The 18,212-nt window shown below is 41.3% G+C and overlaps 1 protein-coding gene across 8 annotated transcripts in view; it reads right to left on the bottom strand.

The window, feature by feature from the left end:
• Window positions 1–17,484, bottom strand: part of LOC123650021 (WASH complex subunit 2-like) — a 56,800-nt gene extending 39,316 nt beyond the window's left edge. For 5 of the 8 annotated variants that reach the window (XM_045568385.1, XM_045568388.1, XM_045568390.1 and 2 more), the window contains exons 1-9: window positions 17,410–17,484; window positions 17,205–17,327; window positions 16,290–16,454; window positions 8,898–8,960; window positions 7,006–7,179; window positions 4,270–4,363; window positions 3,348–3,409; window positions 2,058–2,105; window positions 66–176 (exon numbers count right to left, since the gene is read on the bottom strand). In XM_045568385.1, coding sequence (XP_045424341.1) covers window positions 66–176; window positions 2,058–2,105; window positions 3,348–3,409; window positions 4,270–4,363; window positions 7,006–7,179; window positions 8,898–8,960; window positions 16,290–16,454; window positions 17,205–17,327; window positions 17,410–17,412 — 843 coding nt within the window. In that variant the 5' untranslated portion in view covers window positions 17,413–17,484. Of the gene's footprint in view, window positions 1–65; window positions 177–2,057; window positions 2,106–3,347; window positions 3,410–4,269; window positions 4,364–7,005; window positions 7,180–8,897; window positions 8,961–16,289; window positions 17,108–17,204; window positions 17,328–17,409 lie in introns of those variants that run through there. The other 3 variants (XM_045568386.1, XM_045568393.1, XM_045568392.1) reach the window with 3 other exon arrangements.
• Between the last annotated feature and the right edge of the window lie 728 nt (window positions 17,485–18,212).

Below are 18,212 nucleotides of genomic sequence, written 5' to 3'. Positions count from 1 at the left end.
AGAAAAGAGTTGTAGGCACCATTTCTAAAACCCTTCCAAATAGTAGCAACTACAGTCTTTCTTACAAGTCTAGCGTTTTCCTCAACATCCTCAATATCTTCCTCCTCCTTCTCAGAGTCGGCAAAAAGGTCACAGCCATCATCCTCCTCTTCTTCATCACTCATTTGTGTGTTGTGCTAAGAGTACAAAACACCAGATTAGAACGAGTAGATACAGTCATCAAGCTGAAAAGGAGACATTGTCACTTGGCCTTTATACTCCTTCAAAATAGTAACAGCGTTTTAAAAGAAGAATGATGACAGTTGTCCTGTAGCAAGTTATGCAGCAGTACATGTGTTAGCACAAATAATAAACAAGATTTACCGAGGATCTAAATAAAGAATTGACCCTTTAATAAGAACGTTAACAGCAAGAATATAAAATATTGAAATATTCAAAATGTCCATCACTAGAGAAATATAAACAAAATAAGTATAGTCTTATCTTAATAAGACTACTGAGTAATAACTAGAAGGAATAAGCTGTAACAACTAGAGAGCCATCCACAGTAGACCAAGTCAACAAGTGCAGAACGAGAAACCCAGTATGAGACCTTCCCCCCGCCAACACACACACACACTGTACCACTTCCATGGATACACACGTAATTATAATTATAAAAACAAAGAAAAGGACTTGGAAAGACACACTCCCAGATCACAATTCCAGTTACCTCTGGAGAGTATGCAGAGAAGGTAAGGACTGGAGGCCTCAAACATAGCCTTATCTATTAAGTTCTAACTTTTCCAAAAGTGGCCATTAGTATAACATGTATAATTTGCATAGCTTAAAATTTTTTTTCAATGTTTAAATCAATAAACTATGCCATGCACAATGCTAAAAGCACTTTCTGACCTAATTTAATCCTTGCAACTCTAAGGTTAACTGTGGCATACAAAACCAGTCTGTCTTTAATAATGAAAACAAATGGTAAGGCAATGCTTTTAATCACTATACTATACTTTTGAAAAACTATGTGTATTTATGGACCTAAAAGTCAATTCCATAGAAATAAATATCCTCCAATGGAAGACTGATTAATAAAATTATAGAGAACAATATTTGGTGAAAACAACCAGGAAGATATAAGTACCAACCCAAAAGTGCAAAATCCTTCATTTGACTGTTGATGATTTTTGTAAAAAAATACTTCCCAATTAGGGAACTGAAATGCAAATTGAGACAATCTCAATATACCATGGTACATACATTATCGTATCAAAAATTTAGCTAAAATCATCACCCCAGTGCTGATGGGACTACACGAAAATCGATATGCATGATCCATAATTTAAAAGTATCTAGTATCAAGAGCCATTAATGGAACACTACACCACCTTATTCCTAAGAAACAGTTCACAGAAGCAAAGGATTTCTATGTATGAAAATATTGAAGGCAGCTTTATCTCAAAAATAAAACTCTAAACTATTTCTCTTACATATTTAAAGACTATGACAGCATTATATATCGACACGTTTAAAAATATATATTTACAAAGCAAATTACAAAGACTACCTAAAATGACAATGAAACACTTACATGTTAACATAAAAGACAAAATAAAATATGCAGACTATGAAAAGAATATGCCCTTAGATGGATATTCAAAAATTAAGATAACTGTGCTAAGACAGTAGGATTACTTGTTTTCATCTTATGAGTGTTCATTAATGTTACTGCTAGATTCTCTCAAATTTTATAACAGGGAAGGGGGATTCATGTGAAATAGTTCAGTTTGGGTAATTAGGCCTTCTTTTGGAGGCTCTGTTTTCCAATTTTGTTTTTTACTTCTTTGTCTTCTAAGAAAAATGAAGATAAATTATAAAGCAAAATTGGGGCAAAAAATATTCAAAGAGGGTAGTTTGCCTAAATACATCAAATGCTTACAGGAACATTAGTTGTAAACATGAAAAAATCCTCACTTTGTCATAAACTAAGCAAAAGTCATTTTTGTATATATACTACGCTTCAATTAAAATTCTGAAATAAAGTCACTTCAATATAGGAGGAGCCTTACCCGGTTTTGATCATTGTCACTATGGTTGACAAAATCTTCATCTGACTCCTTTGGGGGGAAAAAAAGGCTTTGTTATTAAATAAGCTTTACTTGGAAGCACAGAGATGAATTCAGGTCTGAATCTCTGGGTCAAGCTGATTCTGTGTCAAGCTGAGGAAAAGCTCTGACGCTCAGTCTGTTTGTACTGACTACTGGCCACCTGCTGCATCAAGGTGCCGATAAGCTGCACAGTTGGCAATGTCACGAAGGGTTGCTCCAGTTAACACATAATTTTTGTGATTCACTTAAACACCTCTAACAATTTGTTCATATCATCTGCACTTTCAACTCTAAGCTTTGGTTTTAAAGTTAAAGTTGCACATTTAATTAACTAAATTATCAAAAGTGGGTTGTGTTATTTTACACTTAGATTCCACTCCCTACATTCCCTCCAAGCAGGATAACCACTTTCTCCAGCCCAGGAAGGGGACATTAATATTTGCTACCAGCAACTCTGTAAAGAGCTACATTGGTTGCTAAAAACAAAGGATTCATCTAATGACCATCTGTTACAGCAAGGTTGCTTACGAAAAGCTTGTTTCCTACCATGAGGTTTTGTTCAGAGAACTGGAGGAAGGAGGGCAGGGAGGGGGATCTGCAGAAAGGGGAACACAGGAGGAGCACATGGGCAAAACTGTCTCCTTTCAAAAATCTCATCCTCAAGGAGTACCCTTTAAAGTGGCTCTGCCCTTTGCAATAACAAACATCCCATCTAAAATGAACAACTCTAGATACAACTGCCATCAAGCCCCACAGACTACAAGACCCTAGACCAGGGAGTCAGCTTATGTTCTGTGAATATGAAGAGGCCAGAGGCGGCAGCAAAGCAAAATGTTAAGTGGATGCTGTAAGCATCCCCTGGTCTAGAAGGTTTTATAGTAAAAAGGTTTTAAATGTAGATTTTTTTTTCCTCTAGTATCATTCCAAGAGAGAATGTACTCAAGGACTACATCCCAGGCAGAGATTCCACCAAAATATCTGAGCTGCCCTCCTCAAAATATATTGGGCGAGAGAGGGATTTCGTGGCAAGAGGGAGGGTAATAGTGAAAGAAATTAAAGCAGTTTTCCTTGTTTTTGTATGTAAGACAAAAAGAAAATTTAACTCTAAGGAAAAACTTCAGAATATGGCTTCTATCACTGTTAAAAGTTTTATGAAAACAAATTGCTAATTCACAAATATGTTACTTAACTAGCTAAATACATCCTAAGCTTCCTGCCCACCATGACCTGTTCACACCAAACAGTCCTCACCTCTTCCTCTTTCTCGTCTTCACTGTCCACAATACTGCCACGATCGCTGCCTACAGAGCCTTCTGGAGAGAAGAGAGATAAGAGTTACCATGAGTCTCAAGAAAATGTCCTCAGCTCCTTCTCAAAATCACAAACCAGCCAGGCGTGGTGGCTCACGCCTGTAATCCTAGCACTCTGGGAGGCCGAGGTGGGAGGATAGCTCAAAGTCAGGAGTTTGAGACCAGCCTGAGCAAGAGTGAGACTTCGTCTCTACTAAAAAAAAAAAAATAGAAAAATTATCTGGACAACTAAAAATATATAGAAAAAGTTAGCCAGGCATGGTGGTGCATGCCTGTAGTCCCAGCTACTCGGGAGGCTGAGGCAGGAGGATCACTTGAGCCCAGGAGTTTGAGGTTGCTATGAGCTAGGCTGACGCCACGGCACTCTAGCCCGGGCAACAGAGTGAGACTCTGTCTCAAAAAAAAAAAAAAGAAACTGTATCTTACTAAAAGATGACTACAGAGATGCAACAACTCAGTGCTGTGAGTGATGGCCCTGTATCGAGTCCTGGACCAGAGAACAAGGGACTGTCAAGGGCATCACTGGGACAACTGGCAAAATGGGAACATGACTGAGGATTAGATAATAGTATTATGTCCAGTAAAATTTCCTGATTTTGGTAATTATAGTGTGGCTATGGAAGAGAATACCCTTATTCTTAGAAAATACATGTACACAGAAATATTTAGGAGTAACAAAAATAGGGTCAAGAAAAAAGTATTATGTATACATAGAATCATAGAACAAATGCGGAGAAATGTTACCAACTGGTAAACCTGAGTTTTTTGTCCTCTTCTTGCAACTTTAATGTAAAGTTTGAAATTACTTTAAAATAAAAGGTTAAGAGAGAAAGGTTACAAGTCACAAAATATTAGAACAGTACCTTCACTGGACAGCTCTCCAAGACCCACGTCTTCCTGCTCCATGAACAGCTTGGACCCAATTAGATACGGTAAGGGACGGTCAATGTACAGGTCCTGTACGTGATGGAAGGGAACCAGCCATCGAACATTTAGGTTGAAAATGAAACTGAGTTTTCCATGTGACATCCTGTTCCAGCTGACTACCCCAAAATAAGTTATATAATAAAGGTGGAGAATAAGAAACACAGAATTAAATGTAAAAAAATAAAATTCACTGATTTTAAAAAAGTCAAATCCTGGCCGGGCGCGGTGGCTCACGCCTGTAATCCTAGCACTCTGGGAGGCCGAGGCGGGTGGATCGCTCAAGGTCAGGAGTTCCAGACCAGCCTGAGCGAGACCCTGTCTCTACTAAAAACAGAAATAAATTATCTGGACAACTAAAAATATATATAGAAAAAATTAGCCGGGCATGGTGGTGCATGCCTGTAGTCCCAGCTACTCGGGAGGCTGAGGCAGTAGGATTGCTTGAGCCCAGGAGTTTGAGGTTGCTGTGAGCTAGGCTGACGCCACAGCACTCACTCTAGCCCGGGCAACAGAGTGAGACTCTGTCTCAAAAAAAAAAAAAAATCAAATCCTAGGTAAAGATGGCAAGGTAAAGCTGAGTCACATGGAATCTCCCCTTCCCCAAGCGCCTAATTAACAAAAATTAACAAACATGGCAAAAGTCTGCATAAGGGTACAACTTCATAGTGAAATGTCCAAAAGGAACAGGGCCAAGAAAAGAAACCAAAAATTCTGGGGAACTTAGATGAGTCCTAACCCCACCTTCCTCCTCTAAAACACACTACTGGTGAGCCTGCATAAATAAAATTAAATTAAATTAATTAAAAAATTGATTTATTTTATATAAAAAAATAAACCTATAATATGTAAGTAAAATATTAAAAAGTATACTTTATACGAAAATATGTATTAATATTTAATGTTTTTTAAAATATTTTTAAATGTATATTTATTTATGTAAATTTTTTGTATTAAAAATATATTTTTTTGGCTCACCAGTATTGCTTTACACAACCTTTTATATGTAAAAATACGTATCTTGAAAATCATCCGAAACAGTCCCAAATTTGGAGACACCTACTGAGGAAATAATGCCAACGCCGGACTTAAGTATAAGAAAGTAGGTGGGTACGCCTGGGTTTGGGGGGTGGACACACAGCTAACAAATAAGGCGCAAAGGGAATCCGGTGGGTCTGGGTGGGTCTGTTCGCTCTGCTAGGAGCGGAGAAGGCGGGCACAGAGCAGGCACACGGGCCAAGGGAAAAGCGACTGGCAACCACATGGTACCTACAGTGAATGCAAAGGGCTAAAGAAATGGATCAAAGACTGATGGGAGCCTCTATATAACAGGAAAAAACACTCAAGAAATAGAACAGTGTTTAAACACTGCTGGATTTAGAAAAGTGAAGTTAGTAAAATAAGACCAGGTGAGAAAACACAGAACAAGAGGACAGTGGCCACAACAGCGCATGCAGGAGATGCGCCCACGTCAGCCCTCTACTCCTCACAGTCCAGCCCACCACGTGCGTGTTACAAATGTAGGGTCAAGAAAGTGCTCCACCCTAGGGCTAACTTGTCCCCTGTGAGGCACTACGCTTTGGCCATAATATCTCTTCCGTATCAAAAGGACCCTGGGGGGTGGTGCAGGGGAGAACAACTTTGATGCTTCACGTGACAGAAAGACTGCGAGGGTTAACGTAATGGTTAAAGATACAACAGCAACCAATTGAGTATAAAGAAAAGACAGTGCTAATTTGGACTAATTCTCTTCTCAGGGACTCAGAAGGCACTCCCAAGTCCTCTCATGAAAGAGAAAGTGGCATATAACTTGGAAGTATCAAGTGTGGCCCAGACAATACACTCCCCAGGGTCCGCTGCTGACTTGTAAATCCAAACCGTGAAAAAGCAAGCCACCAAGTGTACTGGTGCTAAAGGACCTGCCCCCACTACTTGGTAGGACTCTGCAAAGCTCAAATTGGAACAGAAATGTACAGCTAAACAAACGAACAACTTTTTGTAGCATGTTTTAATTCTTAAGGCACCTGTGTGTCACAAAGACTCTCTCAAAATCAACATGACAAACTTCTATGTTTACTACTGAGTGACTCTGTGTTGCCCCAACCGTCTCCTTTAACAACCAGAGGAAGTACTAGCAAAGCAATCAATGCCTGCAAGACTAACAAAGAGCCAGGATGTGAACACTCACAACAGCTTTATTTGTAACAGCCAAACTGGGAAACGAGCCAGGCGCCTTTCGATCCTTCTGCACTCTTCCTTAGCACAAGCTACAGACTTTCAGCTCCCAACGATGTCTCCCTCTCATCATGAGCTTCCCCATCCTTCAAACCCCAACTCAAATCTCATCTGTGCCCAACATCCAGTTGGAAGTCCTTTCTCTCTCACAGCAATTATGATTGTTACTCTCACAAATGTCTCCTCTGTCCCACCAGACAGTAACACACGCCTCGAGAGTAGGAGCATGCCCTCTATCTTGGCACGCTGCCTCGAACCTCATAAGGGCTCAAGCAACGATCAGGTAAAGCACATCTTTCTGATGGAGTCAATGTGAGATTGCTAAGTGACACACTCACCTCCTAGAGGTAAAGTCCATGACTTAGTAACCGTGTGCCCAAGTAAAGTACCCAAGACATAACAGGTGTAACAGGGAACATTTATAAACTGAACATCTTTACCTTCGGTTCAAGGATCAGTTCCACACGCTCATTAGCATCATCTTCTTCAGAGTCTGAGTTTCCTGCTTTTATATCGAGCTGCTCAAATGCACTGTCCAATACTTGTAAACCATAGTTCACAGCCTCCTGCACTTTAGGAATAAGATCTACTTCCTTCTGTTCCCGGGTCTTCTCCTAAAAAACAAATACCATACAGTATGAATCTCCAATATATTGACACCACCCCAAGAAAACACTGAACGTTCTCAAAGCCTAGCCTTGTGCTAAAAAAAAAAAATTGTTTAATGTCAAAGTCAAATTCTGCTGAATGCCTTGACATAGACTTTGCAGGAAGACTGCAAGTTTTAAATACCAAGCGTGCCACTTTTTGGACATGCATCAACCTACCTAAGGTCCTAGAGCTCCAGGTTCATCGTCTACAAAATCAGAAGTACAACTATTGTGTGATGGTTCAGTTAGAGGAAGTTTATAAAAAGCACCCTAACAATGAATGGTCTTTCCCGATACCAGAAGAATAAAGGGTCCTAGACTTTTAGATTCACCATGACTATCAATATATTGCAGATTCATACTGCACAGTATTTGTTTTTTAGGAGAACAAATGTGGGGGTGGACAGCCTTGGTTAACAGTCCCTTGGACAACTTTAGGAGTTAAGACTTAGAGAAAACACTCTCGCCAGAGATGTCATTTTCCAATTACAGTAAAACAAAAACAAAAACAAAAAACTGGACAATTACAATTGTAATATCTTATAAATTTGTTCCCTACCAAGAGGGTCACTTTCATCTCTAGTCTATCACCCTAGAACAATGCTCTCCCTTAAAAAAAAGTCCGTTCATATCACCAACCTGCTGAAAATTTCCCGCAGGTCTCTACTTCCTACAACAGCAGCTCTCAGTGACAGTCCCCTCATATACAACTGTGCCATCAGTTGTGAGAAATAATGAAAAATATGTAGTGTCATAATTCTATCCACCTCATGAATATTCTAGAAGTTGTTACATAATTACAGAAGGAACCAAACCATACAGTGTTGCTCTGAGGGCCAACTGGGTATATTTTTTTCTACTTGGGTATGCACCCTTCTGAGTTAAATACTTACTATTGTACCGAGTTTGTGAAAATATGTTTGTGAAATGAATATATAGTGGCTTTTAAAAAAATAGTTCACTAAGTATCTATCATTTTCAAATTGAACCCTGAACTGGTATAAGCAGATACTGCTGCACTTTAAATGGCTAGCAAATCCTTGAGTACTACTAAAAATTAAATTTATTTATTTTTAACACTGGGAATAGGCAGAACTGCAGCTGCTTTCTAATATCCTTTCCTAGTCTAAGAGCTGCATCTGTTACAAATAATATTTACTGATAAAGTACCAACCTTTTCGAGTGATTTATATTATCTCAATAAATAAGAGCTAATTCAAAGCTACTCCCATAATAAATGTATTCATATCCCACTGTGCTTTCTGGAGTGTGAGAAAAAGGTGAGACTCTCTGCCAGAGTCCTGTAAAGTGTCTAACCCAGAATTCAGGCTACAAAGGGAGATGCGAGAGGGCTAATGCATTTGTAACACGTGAAGCCACAGAAAATAATGACCTATGTGGTCTGCAAAACCTATAATATTTACCATCTGGCCGTTTACAGCAAAAGTTTGCTGACTTCTGCTCTATTCTTATGCCATCATTCAGGAAATTAATCTATATATTACTTAATATGTTACATTTCGGAAACAAATACAAGCGTTCAACCGCTGGGCTGCTGTAGGAGCAGTTTCCCCTCCTCCCCTAGTGCCCTGCCCAGCACCCCCCACCGGCCACATGACAACCCTCCGGCACATTTCCTCTTAGAGCCAAGAACTCACTGGAGAGTGACTCAGTGCAGGTACCTGTTCTGTTCTTTCGGCCTCAGCCTTAGGTACTGGCTCCTCCACTTCTTCATCATACACACGCTGAATGTGGAAGCAAATTCATTTTCAGAAGGTCCAAACATCATTTGAAATAAATCACAACATAACAACTCAACATTCAGTTAAAAAAAAATAAACATGAGGAAGGAAATGGTTATTCAAATGGCTGAGGCCACTACCAGTGGGTCACGAACAAATAGCAAAGAAAAGTCAATTCACCAAAAATTAATAATAAAAAGATAGAAATGACTAGGAAATAACTTCAACTTCATTGTTGACCAGAGTGTTGCATAAACAGTAAGATACCAGTTTTCACACCTTTTCATTTAACCTAATACATAATGTTGACGGGCAATGATACAGGTATTCTCACCTAAGGCTACCGAGAATGTCAACTGGTATAACTTATCAACCAGGTAACGAGAGCATTAACATTTGGAGCAATGGTAATGGTAAAATATATTTTCATTTTGTTCCTTGAAATGACCAATAAATTATTATTATTCCATTTACATGAAAGCAAATAGGCAAAATCTCCCACTGACCCTTACGGTACAGACAGGCAGGATTCTCTTTTCCAGAATAAATCCATCACTCTGCCAACTCACTGTGACTTCTTTTTTTTTTTTTTTTCAAACTTTTTTTTTAAACTACTGAAATATAACATGGTTGCTATAAAAAGTCAATATAAATGAGTTGATTAAAATTTTCTGGAATTAGACAGTGCCCACAGTTATAAAACTTTATGAATACACTAAAAACCACTGAACTGTACACTTTTTAAAACGCTGAATTTTGTGGTATGTGAATTCTATGGCAATTTTCAAAATTTTAAGTCAATATACAGACATATGTAAAAGAGATATATTTAAAAACAGTTCCTTCTCTACCCCCAACCCAATCCTTGGAATAACCAATTTAAGCCTGGTATGTGTGCTCCTTTTACACAAATACATAAAGACGTGCACATACTGAGTTCTCCTTCCCTTCTTGTTTTTAAAACAAAAATGCACTCATACTAAACACGTTTCTCTGCCCCACTTTTTCACTTAATGTTCTCACAAACCGCTTTTTAGGTCAATACATGCAGACTTGGTTCAATCTTTTAATATCTGCCTATATCCTACGATATATACTCAACTACAATTAATTTGACAGTTCCCTTTGGGTGAATATTAAGAAGATTTCCAGTTTTTGCTATTGTAAACAAAGTTGCTCTGAACATATGTTCTTAGGCACTGGTCCTTTTATTTCCACAGTCTTTCCAAAAGTAGGATGGCCACGTCAAAGGACAAAACTGTTTTTTAATCTTAATAGCTATTTCCAGATTCTTATGCACAAACGTTTTAACAATTCACTGTTACCAGCAGTGTACTTGAGTGCCCATCTCCCAAAACTTTGCCAGCAATGGATGTTGTCCACCTTTTAAAAAATATCTGCCAATCTGACCAAACAATGTTGTTTTTAATGTTCATATCCTCTGACCAAAAAATTCTACTTCTTAAATTTAGGTCCAAGAAAAATAATCATAAATGCAAACAACAGCATGCACATGGTATCATGATTTATAGCAGAAAATCACAAACACCAAATTTATAATTCTATGCAATTCTAATCAAATGCTAATAAGATAATCCTCAAATTCACACAGGAAAGTAAAAAGTCAAAGATTAAGAACCAAAGAACCATAACAATTCTGAATAGAAGCTTTGGGGACTCGCCCCAGTAAGACTTATTAGAAATCTGTGGTATTTATGATTATGAAACTGCAGACAGTAAAGAAACGTAACAAACAGCAGAAGCCAGAAACAGACTCACAATTATATGGAAGCCTGACTTTATTTTCACATGATCACACACATTCATCGCAAAAATCAATGCAGAAAAGAACAAATACACAATAAGGTTATCTAAATGGAGGGGGTGAATGAAATCCCTCTCTGTGTAGAAAGAATAAAAAGGCAGAGATACAAAGGAACTCCCAACCAAAATGTTTAGAGTTAAGGACAAAAATGGAGAGCTGGTGCCTTTGAAGCAAATATGGCAAAATATTAAAACCTATTGATGCTAACTGCTATATATTCTTAGCATTTACGGTTATTCTCTGAACTTGCTATACATACAAAATATTTAATAAAAAACATTTAGTGTTAGAGGATTGTTAAATAAATTATGATACAGTCAAATAATGGAGTAAGAACAGACGTTCACAAAAGTCTCAAAGACATGTTAAATAATAAGTACACATTAAGAACAGAGCACGCTGCAAATATACATACACACTGTCATCTAGAAAAGGTTAAAATTTTTTTTAAAAAGACAAGAAAGAAATACACCAAAATGTTCAATGACAGGTTAATTTGGGGTGGTAGAATTGTAGTTGATTTTTTTGCAGTTTTAATTCTTCTAAGTCTCATGTCCGCATGGGAAATGGACTTAGAATATACGTGCCAAAACGTTGAGAGGTTCTGCCCTAGCTGAGGAAATTTCAGATGATTTTTTTCCTTTTTTTTTTACTTGTCCTAATTGTTCTATAAAGATCAGATATTACTATAGTAATTTTTAAAGACAGGATCCAAAAAGTAAGTAAATCTTTTTTTTTTCTTTTTTTGAGACAGAGTCTCACTCTGTCGCCCGGGCTAGAGTGAGTGCCGTGCCGTCAGCCTAGCTCACAGCAACCTCAAACTCCTGGGCTCAAGCGATCCTCCTGCCTCAGCCTCCCGAGTAGCTGGGACTACAGGCATGCGCCACCATGCCCGGCTAATTTTTTCTATATATATTTTTAGCTGTCCAGATAATTTCTTTCTATTTTTAGTAGAGACGGGGTCTCGCTCAGGCTGGTCTCAAACTCCTGAGCTCGAGCGATCCACCTGCCTCGGCCTCCCAGAGTGCTAGGATTACAGGCATGAGCCACCGCGCCCGGCCAAAAAGTAAGTAAATCTTAAAAGTGAGACTTTAAGACATCGCAGCTACCAAGGTTACTTTAGCATTTAAATAGCAAGATCATTAACCTCAAAGGTTGAGCTTCATGCTGAAGTCTGAACAGCACCAACACCCTACTTTTCTCCCTGCCTGGTGTTAAAAACCACTCACATGACAGACATCAGCAGCCTACAGCTGGAAAGCCAAACATGACATCTAAGAAACCAACCAGCAAAGAACTAAAATCCATGGGATCTTTCACAGGTGAGAAAGACTGTGCATTTCAAGTACTTAGTACACAGCAGATCATCAATGCTAACTTCCTTCACCCCACCAGCGTGAACTCACAGCTTCATGTGTTTCGTGATCATTTTATAATCAGATAGATATTCCCAGAACTGATAAATACAGTTGGTATTTCCCCTCAAAGGAGCTTTTCCTCATTTGGGGAGACAGAGTAGGATGGGAAGGTGGGAAACTGGGGAAAGAGACCAGGGCTGGGGATTCCCTAACAGATTATACAAGTACCTTTACGTGTACTCTCATTCATTCACGCATTCAAACATTCACTGAGTCCCTGTACATCACGCTTGTCCTGGACCCTAAGAATACATTTGGCAAAAACATGGGGCTCAGTAGGTGAGTTCGACTCATCAAATATTCTATCAATAACTGTAAAATTATGATTGTGGGAAGTTAACTAAAGAATGGTATGTGATGCTTCAAGTGTTTTTATCCAGGGGTCAAGGAGTAAGTCACAATCGAGCTAAGACCTGGAAGAAAGATGTCCGTCAAAGGATAGAGGCACCTGGAGCAATGAAAGCAAAAGCCCAGCAGCAGCAGGGCCTATGGTACCCCAAGGAACAAGAACGCTGGAGTGTCAAAAGTAAGGGACAACATCATGTAAAACACAGCAGGTCCAGGAGAGACAGCCTGTGTAGGAAGTTATGAGCCAGTAATTTTGGAGCTTTACTTCCTCTAATTATTGAGTCTATGACAGTTTCAGGAACCTCATCTGTTTCTTCAAGAGAAAGGTAGAAAAGGAGGGGGAAAAATGACGAAAATTCAGCTTTTATAAACTAATAGGAAGATGATCTAGAAAACTGTTTCATTTTGGAAAATTTTTTTTAATTGTACAAAGCTAAAGATTCGGAAAAAATAAAAAATCCTCCTCTACCAGATCTTCTAACAAACTGAAGTCATTAACTATGCCACTTAATATTTCAGGATAAATTTCTAAATTAACTGATTAATGAAGCTTTAATAATTGTGTTACCTTCTAATTAGACAGTAAAACACTGACCAATGTTAATTAGTATTTCTCCCCCCTCAGGGGAACTTGTTGAGCCTTTACTAACAGTACTAATTTCTCTTGCCCTAGAAAGTCTGGATTGTTTTTATAAAGTAGTTTACAACTTTGTGGTTGCCTCTGAGGTTAATGAATAAAACCCAGAAACCTACTTGAATTTGAATAATCTCTCTGATAAATTACCACGAAACCAAATGGCACCATCATTCAAACCTGAATTGTAATACACGAGTACTGATGTCAGGATTTAAAAAAAACACGCAAAAAGCTCTATCACTTCCAAATACAAGTCAGGAAGTACATTTTTTCAGAGTTTTATTAGGCATATTAACCATTATCTCAGCATCACCATGCCCTGCCACAAATGGAAAGAACCTGTAACGTGGCATTATAGGAGGTCAGGGAAGCAGTCAGATTTGCCAGTGGCCACCAGCATGTGCAGAGAGGAGTTCTGGCCGCAGACTGGAGGGGGAAGAAGGCATAAGGACTGAACACTAAGACAATGGAGAGATGAATGGAAAACTGGGAATCCACAGAGTGGACAGAAATAAAGAACTATTACCAAAACAAAACAAGCTGGGCACAGTGGCTCACACCTGTAATCCCAGCAATTTGGGAGGCTGAAGCAGGAGGATCACTTGAAACCAGTTCAGCACCAGCCTGGGCAACACAACAAGACCCGTCACCACAAAAAAAAAATTTTTTTAATTACCCAGGCGTGATGGCACACACCTATAGTCCCACCTACTCAGAAGGGTGAGGCAGGGGGATCACTTGAGCCTAGGAGCTTGAGACTGCAGTGAGCTATGATTGTGCCACTGCGCTCCAGCTTGGGTGACAGAGCAGGATCCTGTCTAAATAAAACCCAAACAACTCCACAAAAACATCATGGAAAACTCAGAGAAAACTTGAGGCTGGGTGCAGTGGCTCATGCCTGTAATCCTAGCACTTTGGGAGGCCAAGATGGGAGGATTACTTGAGGCAAGGAGTTTAAGAGCAGCCTGAGCAACATAGCAAGACTTTGACTCTACAAACAGCAGAAAAATTAGCCAGGTGTGGTGGGGTGCACCTGTAGTCCCAGTTACTCAGGAGGCTGAGGTGGGAAGATCACTTGAGCCTGGGAGTTGGAAGTTGCAGTGAGCTATGATGACACCACTGCACTCCAGCTCAGGCCAACAGAGCAAGACCCTGTCTCAAAAACAGGAAAAGAAGAGGGACATTTGGCCAGAAAAGAAGAGCTAGAGAAAAAAGACCTGAAGACCGTGATTCAGGAAAAGAAGTTTATGATGCCCTCCACCTCTCCCCATTAAAGTATCTATCGGGGTTACAGTGAGTTATGATCACACTACTGCACTCCAGCCTGCAGAACAGAGTGAGACCGTCTCAAAAAAAAAAAAAAAGACACCAAATTCAGCTTGATGAAAAAGTGACTGGGCTGTGTATACCAGAGAAGTAGACACTTGATTCTCCTAAACTGACTCTTTCAGTGGAATTGTTATGGACGTTCTGTATAGATAAGAAAACTACTGACTTTCACTGAATACTTGTTTTATTTCAAAATTGCAAGTTTTCCTTTGCCATTAAAGAAAGTAACTGGTAAAGAGATCCCTAAAACCTTTATTAAGATCTTGATTTTACACATAGCTCCCTAAAAAGAGCTAAAAGTACACTAGGCATGGTGGCTCACACCTGTTATCCTAGCACTTTGAGAGGCCAAGGTGGAAGGATCACTTGAGCCCAGTAGTTTGAGACCAACCTGGGCAATAGCAAGACCCTGTCTCCACAAAAAATAGACAAATTAGCCGGGCATAGTGGTATGCACCTATAATCCCTGCTACTTGGGGGGCTGAGGCAGGAGGATCACTTGAGCCCAGGAGTTCGAGGCTGCAGTTAGCGATTATCGCACCACTATACTCTACCTAGGGGAACAGAACAAGACCCCGTCTCAAAAAAAAAAAGCTAAAAGTGGCATTTCAATCCGTTCTACTAAAAAACATATAAAGATGGTGTGCAAGTGGCCTGTATCGCATAATTTGGTGTTCTCTTAACAATCCTAAATCGGGCTTTTTATGATCTTTCCATTACTTTACATCTAACAACTCCATACTTTAATAATTCTCTTTTCACAAATGAATGCTGATATTCAGAGAATTGAACAACCTATAAGAAACACAGATCAGTTTAAGCTTCCTCTCCATCTTCATTTCTCAACAGTCTCTCTTCACTCACTCAGCTCCACCCATGCTTATTTCCTTTCTAGTCTGGAATCACCCTGTTTCCTAAGGTAAGGCTCCACTGAATTTACCTATGTATTCCTAACATCTAGAAGAAAATAAATGGGAGGCCAAGGCAGGAGGTTTGCTTGAGACCAGAAGCTGGAGACCATCCTGAACAAGAAGGAGACCCTATCTCTACTAAAAATAGAAAAATTAGCCAGGTATGGGAGCATGCACCTATAGTCCCAGCTACTTGGGAGGCTGAGGAAGGAGAACTGCTTGAGCCCAGGAGTTTGAGGTTACAGTGAGCTATGATGATGCCACTACTGCACTTTAAGCAGGAAGACAGAGCAAGACTGTCTCCAAAAAAACAAAAAGAAAACTCAGTAAATATATAGACAAAATCACACATGGGTTCAAGTTCAGTAAACTGTTTACAGTTGATTCTCTATCATAGGGCAGCCATCATTAGAAAGTTTTAGCGGAGAATATTCCCAGTAGATATACACATCCCTTTAGTATAATTTATCACAATATGGCGGACCTAGTCAATAACTAAAGCCACATGCTGGTGTCCAGAGGGTCAGATCAGGTACATGGCTGTCCTTACAGAACTTGCCATAACAAGGTTAGCCTGAGTGCCACCACACAATGCAGCAAAACTGCTGACTACTCTCAAAACTACAAAGGGATGGAAAGACTGGAATATGAGGGAACTTTTTCGAAGGCTTGAATATTAACAAACTTAAAACTTTATTAATGAAAAACAGGGATTAATCCTAGAGAAAAAAATTTCAATTACCAAGAACCACTACTTCTACCAAAATTTAGGAGGGAACCTAGTAATAGGTCATTTAAAATTACAATATCTCTTGCTCACTCAAAAAGTATTATTCACAAGTATGATGTAACTAAATAACTCACGTTCTCAATGAACTGGGTATTAGACAGCATAAGAAAGTCATTGAAGACATTATGCAGGCGACAATCTGTGGCTTTAGTTTCCCGAATTAGTCCATCCACTTGTTTCTTGATTTCATGAGTCCTAGAGATAGTCTGTTGTGAGAATTCCTGCAGAAACTGTAGTAGCTATTTAACAAATAAACATACAGTATTATCAATATCATATACTTCTATTTTGTGTCAAGACAATACAGAACCCACCCATATACTTTTACCTTTGCATGTGTTGTAACATATGATAAAACGGATGCTGCTTTTAACAGTACCAAGACAAGCAGTATTGAAAACACAAAGAAAGCTCACCGAAAGAGTGCCAACGAGTCAATGGACACTTACTGTTTCCGTAGCAATTCTAAAGTCCTGTTTGGGGGTGGTTCTACAGGGATCCCAGACGAAGGGTAAAGATAACCAACCACCACTCTTATCCAAAAATCCTACTCATATGGGACTTTGGAATTACAGTTCTGAGCTTTGCGGGGCCCCCGTTTTGAAGAGTCTCACTCCAGGCTATCCACATACGGGCTTTTCTCCCACCCCACCCAGTCCAGGTCCCAACACCGAGGAATCCCTCAGCGCGGCGCAAACGGACCGCCCCTCGGGATGGAGGTGGGCGCACCGCTAGGAAACCCAAACAATGAAGAGACCCAGGTCCGAGCACTCAGTGGGTTGAGGCCCACCGGCCCGCCCCTCTCCCTGGTGACTGGGACTGCCATGGTGGAGTTTTCGAGAACACGAGGGAACGTTTGTACTTAACAAGGGCGCGGGAAGCAGCACAGCCGGGCTGCAGGGGCTCGGGGCCCCAGTCCTCCCGCCCGCAGGCCGCGCGTCTGCCCCGCGGCCCGCCCTCCCCTCGCGTCCCCGGGGCCCGCCTCTCACGCCGGCGTCGGCCGCAAGCGACCAGTTCTGGCTGCTCCTGCGGATCTCCTCCACCGACCAGGGCCGCTCCCACACGGGCTCGGACGCCGGCGCCCGCTCCCGATCGGGGGTCGTCCGGTTCATCTGCAGCGGGAAGGACGAGAAGAGCGGCTGAGACTGGGGGCGGCGGCGGCGGCCCGGCCCTGCCCCGGCCCTCGGTCCTCACCATCCTGGCCGCGACGCCCGGAGCAGCCGCGGACCGCAGAGCTCCGGAAGCCGAGCCCGGGCCGAGCGCCGGGGCCTCACGTGGCCCGTCGTCACGTGACCCGGCCCGCACGTGATCGGGCGTGCTGCGCGGCGGTGGGGGAGGTGGCGCTGTGGACGGGGCCGGGAATTTCGAGTGGTCTGCCGGGCGGGGGCGGAGAGAGCTGCACGAATGGGGCCAACCGAGAGCGCTGAACGGGTGCGCAGGGAGCCGTGGCTTCTCCCCGATGCCGGTGGCGGCGCGTGACCAGCCCCGGGACAGGCAGCCAGGCCGGCGCGTCTGGAGAGAGGGGCCCTAAGGCAGCCAATGGAGCAATCAGCCTGAGAGCCTTAGAAGTCGGGCGACGTGGAAAGAGGAAAAGGCCTCCCCTGCTGTGCCTCTTTTGCTGCAAGCCGCTGCCCGTGACGAGGCCGGCTCACGTGTGCTCAGTGAATGGAGGATCAGTGACCTGTCTGGGCATCCCATGCTCCGGGTGACCTGCTTGGTCTCAACTCGCCGTCTAGGGCCTGCCTAAAACCCTTTACTCTCTTGGCATTGCCCTCAGAGTCAAGGCCAGACTTACTAGGACAAGCGTAAAACTCTTTATCATCCATCGCTCCCCGCTGGCACTGTGATCCCGCTGTTCTCTCGGGCTTCCTTTAAGTTCGCTGTACTGAATCGCTCTTGTCCCAGACCAGCTTACTTTTAAAGTAAAAATCCCGATTTATTTCCGTTCATGTGTGCCCAAGGGCGAATTAACTTCTCCTGGCTTTCCTCCTCGGTAA

Source organism: Lemur catta, chromosome 14, assembly GCF_020740605.2.
Source record: "Lemur catta isolate mLemCat1 chromosome 14, mLemCat1.pri, whole genome shotgun sequence".
NCBI classification, from domain to species: Eukaryota; Metazoa; Chordata; class Mammalia; order Primates; family Lemuridae; genus Lemur; species Lemur catta.
This window is presented reverse-complemented; position numbering and strand designations above follow the sequence as displayed.